An 11,237-nucleotide genomic window follows, 5' to 3' on the forward strand; every position below is an offset into this window, starting at 1 on the left:
GTTCGTGCCCCGGTCCGGGAAGATCCCACGTGCCGCGGAGCGGCTGGGCCCGTGAGCCATGGCCGCTGAGCCTGCGCGTCCGGAGCCCTGTGCTCCGCAACGGGAGAGGCCGCAGCAGAGGGAGGCCCGCATACCACAAAAAAAAAAAAAAAAAAACAAAAAAAAAACCTACCAGGCTGAAGAAAACCTAGAGGAGAATTTATCCATGTTCTCATGGACTTGTGTGCTTAAGAAATCAAAAGAGAAACTTACAGTTTAAAAAATAAGGGTTCAAACATTAATAAACCTGTCATAAAACATTGTGATTTTGTTTGTTTGACTTTTATACACATAAACACATATTTTAGATAGACTTAATTTTTTTAGAGCACTAGGTTCACAGCAAAAAGTACAGAGAATTCCCATATATCCCCTGGCCCCGCACATGAATAGCCTTCCCCAGTATTAGCATGCTGCACCAGAGTGGGTAAATTTGTAACAGTTGATTAACCTACATTGACACATCATCATCACCCAAAGTCCATAGTTTCTATTAGAGTTCACTCTTGGTGTTGTGCATTCCGTGGGTTTGGATAAATGTATAAATGACACATATCCCCCGTTATAGTATTATACAGAATAGTTTCACTGCCCTAAAAAGCCACTGTGTTCCAACTATTCATCCCTCCCTCCCCTCTAACTCCTGGCGACCACTGATCTTTTTTACTGTTTCCATAGTTTTGCCTTTTCCAGAATGCATGTAGTTGAAATTATACAGTGTGTAGCCTTTTCAGATTGGCTTCTTTTACTCAGTAATATGCATTTAAGGTTCTCCATGTTTTAATCATTTCTTTTCTTTCTTTTTTTTTTTAAATTTATTTATTTTATTTTTGGCTGCACTGGGTCTTTGTTGCTGCACCCGGGCTTTTCTCTACTGTGCGGTGAGCGGAGGCTACACTTTGCTGCAGTGCACAGGCTTCTCATCGCGGTGGCTTCTCTTGTTGCGGAGCGCAGGCTCTAGGCACGTGAGCTCTAGAGCGCAGGCTCAGTCGTTGTGGCGCACAGACTTAGTTGTTCGCAGCATGTGGGATCTTCCTGGGCTAGGGCTCGGACCCGTGTCCCCTGCATTGGCAGGCAGATTCTTAACCACTGCGCCACCAGGGAAGCCCGATCATTTCTTTTTAATGCTGACTGACGTGCCATTGTCTGGATGTACCACAGTTTATCTGTTCACCTTTTGAAGTACACCTTCATTGCTTCCAAGTTTTGGCAATTACAAATAAAGCTGCTATAAAGCAGGTTTTTTGTGTGGACATAAGTTCTCACCTCATTTGGGTAAATACTAAGGAGAGTGATTGCTGGATTGTATGGTAAGAGTATGTTTAGATTTGTAAGAAATCACCAAACTGCCTTCCAAAGGGGCTGTACCAGTTTTGCATTCCCATCAGCAATGAATGAGAATTCCTGTTCTTCCACATCCTTGCTAACATTTGGTGTTTTCAGTGTTTTGGATTTTGACCACTCTTATAGGTGTGTAGTAGAATCTTACTGTTTTTAATTTACAGTTTCCTAATGACATATGATGTTGAACATCTTTTCATATGCTTATTTGTTGTCTGTATATTTTCCTTAATGAGGTGTCTGTTTAGGTCTTTTGCTTATTTTTAAATCCGGTTGTTTGTTTTCTTATTCTCTGTATATTTTAGTAAATGGTCCTTTATCAGATAGGTCTTTTGCAAAGATTTTCTCCCAGTTTGTGGCTTGTCTTCTCATTCTCTTGGGCAGAAGCTTTTAATTGTAATGAAGTCCACCTTATCAAGTATTTCTTTCATGGATTGTGCCTTTGTTGTCGTTTGTAAAAAGTCAACACCAAACCCAAGGTCATCTAGATTTTATTCCTGTTATCTTTTAGGAGTTTTTGTAGTTTTGCATTTTACATTTAGAGCTGTGATGATTTTGAATTAATTTTTGTGAAGTGTGTATGTTCTGTGTTTAGATTCATTTTTTTGCATGTGGAGGTCCAGTTCTGCCACCATTTGTTGAAAAGACTATCTTTACTCCGTTTTATTACCTTTGCTCCTTTGTCAAAGATCAGTGGACTGTATTTATGGGAGTCTCTTTCTGGGTTCTCTATTCTGTTCCATTGATCTGTTTGTCTGTTCTTTCACCAGTACCACACTGTCTTGATTATTATAGTTTTATAAAAATTAAAGTTAGGTAGTGTCAGACCTCCAACTTTGTCCTTCTCCTTTAGTATTGTGTAGGCTATCCTGGGTCTTTTGCCTCTCTATATAAACTTTAGAATCATTTTGTCAATATCCAAAAAAATAACTTTCTGGGATTTTGATTGGGATTGCATTGAATCTATAGATCAGTTCTGGAAGAACTGACATCTCGACAACATTGAGTCTTCCTGTCCACGAACATGAACTATCTCTCCATTTATTTATTTCTTTGATTTTATTCATCAGCTGTGGTTTTTTGTAGATGTTCTTTATGAAGTTGAGGAAGTTCCCCTCTGTTCCTGGTTTGTTGAGAGTTTTTATCATGAATGGCTGTTGGATTTTTTTAAATCCTTTTTTTGTATCTATTATGATCATGTGATTTTTCTTCTTTAGCCTATTGATGTAATGGACTACATTAATTGATTTTAAAATGTTGAACAAGCTTGCATACCTGGGATAAATGCCACTTGGTTGTGGTGTATAACTCTTTTTATACATTGTTGGATTTGCTTTGCTAATAATTTGTTGAGGATTTTTGTTTCTAAATTGACGAGAGATATTGGCTCAACTACAAGTTTTCTTGTAATGTTTTTGTCTGGTTTTGGTGTTAAGGTAATGCTGACCTCATAGAATGAGTTAGGAGGAATTCCCTCTCCTTTTTCCTGGAAGAGATTGTAGAGAATTGGTAGAATTTCTTTCTTAAATGTTTGGTAGAATTCATCAGTGAACCCATCTGGGCCTGGTGCTTGCTGTTTAGGAAGGTTGTTAATTATTGACTCAATTAGTTTAATAGATATGGGCCTATTCACATTGTCTCTTTCACTTATCTTTTTTAAATGGATACTTAAAAAAAAAAAAAAGGTACACTCATTAAAGGAAATTCGGAAAAAAGAGAAAAGTAGAAACCTACCGCACAATTTCAAGCAACAAATGATGTGTTTCCTTTATGAGTTTCTTGGGTTTGACTTACTACTCTTGCTTCTGCAAGTAGATTAGAATGTTATGACATGTCTGACATGTGTCAATAGAATAATTGGTATGTCAGTTAAAATGGAAAATGTGAAGATTGCCTCAGAGTCACATTGCCTTTATTACATCAACTCCAAAATTCTCATTCTTTCATGTTATGGTCCCAGACTACATATTTCATTATTTCCCAACATAAACTCTGTTGCCTGTTCTCTGTGTCCAGCACACTGTTTTCTACCTTTATTAGTATAATTAACGATGGCTTACCATTGCTCATCAATTAAATACCATTTCCTCAGCCTGGTGTTCAAGTCCTTTCATGAGCTTGTGATTGATGGATCGTCCCATCCTTGTAGACTTATATCTCGTTGGTACTAGCCTGTTTGTACCAGAAGGTATTTTCCTCATGCCATGTTACTTCTGCCTTGGTGCCTTTTCTTATGTTGTTTCTCTAGCCTGGAATGCTGTCCTTTTAATCTTCTATTCGAATAAGAGTGTAGCTTAAGTTTTAATTACCTATATAAATCAATCAACTCTCCTTCCCTTTCTCTGTCCTTCACTCCATCCCTCCCTCCCTCTTTCCTTCCTTGCTAACTCCCCTCTTCAAACAGCTTTGTTGAGGTATAATTTATATACCATAAAGTTAACTTGTTTTAGGTGTACAATTTTTGATTTTTAGTAAATTTACAGAGTTGTGTGAACATTTCCATCATCCCTCCCCAAATCCCCATGCTCATTTACAGTTAGTCCTGCTCTCATACCACCAACCTCTAAGATGTTTTCTGCCTGTATAGATTGACCTTCTGTGGATATTTCATATAAATAAAATCTTATCGTGTAGTTTTTTTACATCTGACTTCTTTCACTTAGCAAAATGTTTTTGAGGTTCATCCATGTTGTAGCATGTGTCAATATTTCATTTTTTAAATTATAGAATAATATTCCCTTGTATAGATGTGTGACATTTAGTTATCCATTCACCACCTGATGGACATATGCGTTGTTTTTGCTTTTTGGCCACTGTGAATAGTGCTCATGAACGTTGACATACAAGTCTTTGTGTGGATATACGTTTTCGTTTCTCTTGAGTAGATACCTAGGAGTGAAATTGCTGGGTCATAGGTAAGTTTATGCTTAACTTTATGTTTTTTTTTTTTGTGGTATGCGGGCCTCCCTCTGCTGCGGCCTCTCCCGTTGCGGAGCACAGGCTCCGGACGCGCAGGCTCAGCGGCCATGGCTCACGGGCCCAGCCGCTCCGCGGCATGTGGGATCCTCCCAGACCAGGGCGCGAACCCGGTTCCCCTGCATCGGCAGGCGGACGCGCAACCACTGCGCCACCAGGGAAGCCCTATGCTTAACTTTAAAAAAAACTGCCCAACTGTGTTTCAAAATGCCTATACCATTTTGCGTTCTCAGCAGCAATGTGTGAACGTTGTAGTTTCTCCACATCTTCACCTCATAAGTCTTACCTTGATCTTCTTGTGGGAGTTTCTTTTTGTCTCTCTCTCCAAATATTTTATAAGCTAGCTCTCAAGGCATAGATTATAGCTCAAATTTTTGTGTTCACAGCATTTGGAATTGTTTCCATCAAAGCATTTGTAGTTAAATGTTGAGGTATTTACCTTCTCTTCATTTTTTTCCTGAATAACATGCTAGTCTTTGGGACCAAAGTAGAGATTGAGTCTTTCCCCTTTCTTTTATATTCTTTTTGTATGTTTTCTGATAGACTTTGTGGCATATTTTTTACTTGACTTCAATTAATCAGTCAAAAATATTTCATATTAAATTTTTATAATGTGTAATACCTAAAGTTTCAGTCTAATGATAGTATACTCCAAAAGACTGTCTACAAGTTTGGACTTAGTAGAGTTTTTGAATTACTAATTATTACTAAAATATATGGTTTGACCGGTATTTGAAAGCAGGAAACAAACAAACTCAAACCAAAACAACATGACTCAGAGTCCCAATTTGGCCACTGTGACAAGTTGTTTCACCTCTTTGACATTCATATTTTTTTGCCCAGGAAACAGAATAATAGTAATAGTAATATAATAGCAATATCTTCACATTGCTGTGAGAGCTACATAAAGCTTTTTTTCTGGGAAGCACTTTTAATTTCTAACTTGTTTCATAAATGCTAAATATTGTTGTTATCATATAGGCATTTGACACTCAAAGAGCCTCTAGTGCATATAGATTTCCAAGTTTCTGTTAACTTTTGTTGGGGAATTTTTCCAGCTGTTTATTTCATTCTCCCATGTGTCTTTCTGAACATTTCATTTTCTTCTTGGTATGGCTTTTCCCTATTATCTTGGGCTGGTGATGATGAGATTGCTGTTGTTTTACTTGACTGTTATCATTGGCTCTTGCTTATTAAACTGGAACACTATCATAGGTCATGTAATAAGCTAACATGAGAATATTTTATGTAAAACATTCAACTAAAGTAACAGAAATACAGTCTATTAAATTTTTTTGCCTTAGATGATAAACTTATTAGCTAGTATCTTTGCTCAGGGAGTTTGGGAAGGTGTGCTTAAGGTACCTAGCTTAAATGTGAAACTTGGTTAGTCTCCTGTTTTGTTGTTTTATTATTTTTGAGATTACCCTCCCAGTGGTTACCACTACCTACATATAGATTCCTCACATTCCCTCCAGGTTAAAATTTTTCAAGATACTAAAAATAATAGAAGTAAATAAACCAGATTTTCTTTTATGTTCAGGAGGCAGTGTCATTTTCATAAGTTTTGTTATTGAAATAAAAGATTACATGTAATGAAGCTTAAGAGAACCATATTACCTTAATCCATAGCAGAAACCTCTTTCAGATTTATCTTAATGCTAGGAAAATGTGTGCTTTTTAATATTATTTTTATTTGTATAACTGTGTATTTTTAATGTTAGTAAAAATTAAGGTTGAAATGTGCTAGTCGTGAGAACTTTTTTATGTCAAGGTTCTTATTACAGTTGTCAAGAACAGCTGTTGAAAGTGTTCTTGGATTTTGGGGTTGTTTCCATTAAAGCTATTTTTAGTTAAATAGTGAAGTTTTAATGTTTACTTTTTCTTCAGTCTTTTCCCAAATGGTATGCTGGCCTTCAGGGCCAAAGTAGAAATGGAATCTTTTCCCTTTAAAAAATTTTTTTCTTCTGTTTTTCTGATAGACTTTTGTGGCCCATTTGTTACCTCAATCACTCCTCCATTAGGAAGCTCATAGCTGACTTTGCTACCCACTTTTAATGATTTGGGTATATTAACTTTATTCCAGGCTTTACTCTTCTGTTCGTACTTTCTTTAACTTATGTACTTATTTTGTCACATTATATTATTTGTATTTTTTTCTGCCACTGAAACAGCCAGATAGTATGTAGTCAGTTTTGCTATAACATGACATATGTATTCCTAAAAGTGACTATGCTGTGCAGTGATATGTAGTAAAACCACAGGGCTTATTAGAGAAATGGGATTATGAAAATAAAATTGAAACATGTTGTCAATGACACATTAAAAAAAGGATAGAAATCTAATAAAAGACATAGTAGAGTTTTACACATGTTAAATGGTTAAGAAATACTAAATAGTAGAATAAATACAGCATTTTATCTTAAAGAAGACCTGAAGTTTGTGGAAGGGGGCCCACTTCAACAAATAACTCACAAATAACTCATTGAAATTTTTGAGTTACTAGGAAGGTAGAAGGAAGGTGATCTGAAATAGGATGGAAATTGTAACACCAAAAGGGATGAGTCTGATAACACATGAGATGAACTGAGATAGCTAGTAGATATATGCATTTTGAGTATGGCTTGGTTCGTGTGGCTTCCTTGCCGTTTTCCTTATTCACCTAGTGTTTCTTTCTAAATGAAATTATGCAAAAATGAAAGTGACATTCACATTATACTCATATTATCCCCTAATATATCAATTGAATTGGAACAAATTTGCTTTTTCCAAATAACCCTTATAGGAGAACTGACTATATAAATAAGTACATATCTTGGAGAAAGGAATTAACTTTTTGTCAAAGAATGTGTTGTCATCACTACCTGTTTTTACATTATTCACATTAAGTTACTGAATAGTCCAAATGATCACAATATTTTTTTACAGGAAACTACATTCTTAATTATGTGGCATCACAACCCAAGCTGGCTCCCTTTGTCATCCAAGCTCTAATTCAAGTCATTGCTAAAATTACTAAATTGGGGTGGTTTGAGGTTCAGAAAGACCAGTTTGTCTTCAGAGAAATTATTGCTGATGTGAAGAAGTTTCTTCAGGTAAGAAGGCATTATTACATTATAAGAACATCAGTAGTTTTTTTGGTTTAGAAAACTGCTTTTCTTAAAGTTATATGGTTTGTATTGTGGCTACCAGAACCATATTAATTATGGTTTATTATTTATGCTCTGGAGCCTGTATTTTTTTATTGACAGGAAAAGAGGATCATGTCATATAACTTCCAAACCAGAAGAATGCAAATTATAATGTTTTATAATTTCAAAAATATATGTTGTCATTTGTAACCACTTGTCTTTGTATTGCATATATGCAAAACATGTATATAATGTTTTTCATGTATTATCTAATTTAATGTTAATTACATCTCTGTGAAGGGAATTACATTTTGTAAATGAGAAGACTGAGGCTTAGAAAAGTTAGGTAATTTGTATAGGATTGCATAGTGATCTAGTAAAGCATAGCGCTCGTACTTCAACAGGTTTTCTAACTTAAGATATATATATTTAAAAATTTCTTTACATTATACCACGTTGAGTCATACTAAATTCTCAAGAATGTTTTTAACCTAAATAATTAAAGTTATAACATACTCACATTTAACTTACACAAATTCAGGTATTTGGACTAAAAAAAAAAAAAGAAAGAAAGAAAAGGAAAAGGAAAAGCAAGAGGACACTAATTTAAACTGTGCCAGTGATTCCACTTGCCATTCCACATAGTATTTTATGTTGTGGGGTGTGATATGGGAAACTTAAATCTGCTCTTTTCTGTTCCTGTATGCCTCTTAGGATGACCATCATGTCATGCTCAGTATGATTCAGATATTTAAAGATACATACTTTTTCATGCAAGTGTTATCCCTAATTGCAGGAAAAGTACTTTAGTTGGTGCTCTGCTGAAGAAGCAGTGATCTGTTACAGTTCTCAAGGAAAAACTGGCAGTTTGGATTAATAGATGTTCAGTGTTGGTTTATTGGCAATTAGGGGGCTGTGGACTTTCTGAGATGTTATTGCTTATACAGTAACTGTCAGATTTAATCCCTATGTAAGATGTAACTCCATCATACATTGTAATGCTAGAAACGTCAGAATATGAAACATTAGACTTTTCTGCTTCTCTTTTATTCGTATTGTTAAAATCCTGGTTAACAAATATTTGATTATATAAAATATCACAAGAATAAGTGTATTTTTAGCCCTGAGGAGATCTGTGGGACAGAGGGATAGTTTATTCAGTGACACATGAGTTTCTCTCTTTATAGTTGTGCATATAATTTTGACTAACACAATAGCACCCCTCTTGTCCTTTACTAAGATTGTACACAGCTCATCAAGAATCATTAGTGTAAACAAGAATAGACCTCAGAGTTCTTTTAAAATAAAATCAAGGTTGAAAACTGAATGAAATAAAATCATTCTTGTTGGCTAACATTTCTCAAGCTCCCTATTCAGTGGCTGATAAGTTGAGCTTAAGTTGGGCTTTAGTGTGCTTTTGTCAGTTTTGGAAGACCAGAAGAAACAGAAAATGTTTTCTCTTCAAAGTTTATTACAGTATCACAAAAAAAGCACTTGCTTTCTGGGTATATGACTTAACCTAACCTTGAGTCATGAGAAAGACAACTGACTTAGTGTTTTAGTACTCTAAAATAGTACCGCATGGTTTCTTTGGGTAATAACAGCTTCTGTGAATTTTGTACTAAAAATTATTTTAAGTTTGTTAAATTTTTAATGGCCTGAAATTTTGTATATCCTCTTTTCTCTGTTATTGTAACCTTATTGCTGCCACACTTCTAACATTTACATGCCTCCTTTCTACATACATACCCAGTAGATACTACTGTCATCTAGGACAGTGCTATTCAGATTGCTGGCTCACAGCAAGATAAGGAGTTTATGTCAGAATGTAAATCAACATGGTGCTTCCATCATCAAGAGAGACTTGCTATGAAAAAAATGCCAGCTGAACTAAACAGTGTACTTAGTGACTTATCTGTTTTATATTTTGGTGCAAACTCTTCTGTCATGGACCAGTATCAAACCATTCTCAGATTAGAATCGAATTTGCAGACTACGAGCAGATTCATGGACTAACAGTTGGTCAGGGAATGACACATTAAGGAGCATTGGCCTGGTTTACACAGAAGATGGATGCTTCAGTAATGTGAAATCTGTAGTTTACCATAGAGTTCCGATTGTCCTAAAGGGCCATAAAGAATTAAAATGCAAAAATTGGACTTCCCTGGTGGGGCAGTGGTTAAGAATCCGCCTGCCAACGCAGGGGATACGGGTTCGATCCCTGGTCCGGGAAGATCCCACATGCCACGGAGCAACTAAGCCCATGCACCACAACTACTGAGCCTGTGCTCTAGAGTCCACGTGCTGCAACTACTGAGCCCACGTGCCACAACTGCTGAAGCCCGCGCGCCTAGGGCCCATGCTCCACAAGAGGAGCCACCACAATGAAAAGCCCGTGCACCACAATGAAGAGAAGCCCCCACTCGGCACAGCTAGAGAAAGCCTGCGCACAGCAACGAAGACCCAGTGCAGTCAAAAAAAAAAAGAAGCAAAAATTATGGATGTTTCTTTTATTTTTATTTATGTATTTTTTTGCGGTACGCGGGCCTCTCACTGTTGTGGCCTCTCCCGTTGCGGATCACAGGCTCCGGACGCGCAGGCTTAGCAGCCATGGCTCACGGGCCTAGCCGCTCCTTGACATGTGGGATCTTCCCGGACCGGGTCACGAACCCGTGTTCCCTGCATCGGCAGGTGGACTCTCAACCACTGCGCCACCAGGGAAGCCCTCTTTTATTTTTTTATTCTGAGATAATTTGAATTTAATTACACCTAGTGACCCGGTGTTAGTGAAATTCTGTGATAGTTAGAAGGAATGACCAGCGACCAGCTATAAAATTAAGGCTTGAAAAGTGTATCATCTGTATTGCTCCTTTTTTTTTTTAGGGTTTATAGTGATAGTCTATTTTTATTTCTAATTATAACATTGTCGTATTGATTTCTCTTCCTCAGTCTTATTTGAGGCTTGTCAATTTTACTGAACCTTTTAAAGAACTATTTATAGTAGTGTCATTAATTTTCTCAGTTATTTTTTTAACATCTTTATTGGAGTATAATTGCTTTACAATGGTGTGTTAGTTTCTGCTTTATAACAAAGTGAATCAGTTTTACATATACACATGTTCCCATATCTCTTCCCTCTTGCATCTCCCTCCCTCCCTCCCACCCTCCCTATCCCACCACTCTAGGTGGTCACAAAGCACCGAGCTGATCTCTCTGTGCTACGCGGCTGCTTCCCACTAGCTATCTATTCTACGTTTGGTAGTGTATATATGTCCATGCCACTCTCTCACTTTGTCACAGCCTACCCTTCCCCCTCCCCACATCCTCAATTCCATTCTCTAGTAGGTATGCATCTCCATTCTCCATTCCCATCTTACCCCTAGGTTCTTCATGACCTTTTTTTTTCTTCTTAGATTCCATATATATGCGTTAACTTACGGTATTTGTTTTTCTCTTTCTGACTTCACTCTGTATGACAGACTCTAGGTCCATCCACCTCACTACAAATAACTCAATTTTGTTTCTTTTTATGGCTGAGTAATATTCCATTGTATATATGTGCCACATCTTCTTTATCCATTCATCTGAAGGTGGACACTTAGGTTGTTTCCATCTTCTGGCTATTGTAAATAGAGCTGCAATGAACATTTTGGTACATGACTCTTTTTTTTTTTAACATCTTTATTGGAGTATAATTGCTTTACAATGGTGTGTTAGTTTCTGCTTTACAACAAAGTGAATCAGCTATAC

At 36.7% G+C, this 11,237-nt stretch overlaps 1 protein-coding gene across 7 annotated transcripts in view; it reads left to right on the plus strand.

Annotated features, from left to right (window-relative positions):
* The window catches only part of RANBP17 (RAN binding protein 17), a 328,773-nt gene that overhangs the window by 16,398 nt on the left and 301,138 nt on the right, over positions 1-11,237 (plus strand). For all 7 annotated transcript variants that reach the window (XM_028497353.2, XM_028497354.2, XM_028497356.2 and 4 more), the window contains exon 4: positions 7,285-7,451. In XM_028497353.2, coding sequence (XP_028353154.1) covers positions 7,285-7,451 — 167 coding nt within the window. The remainder of the gene's footprint in view (positions 1-7,284; positions 7,452-11,237) is intronic.

The sequence above is a fragment of the Physeter macrocephalus genome, chromosome 2, assembly GCF_002837175.3.
Source record: "Physeter macrocephalus isolate SW-GA chromosome 2, ASM283717v5, whole genome shotgun sequence".
NCBI classification, from domain to species: Eukaryota; Metazoa; Chordata; class Mammalia; order Artiodactyla; family Physeteridae; genus Physeter; species Physeter macrocephalus.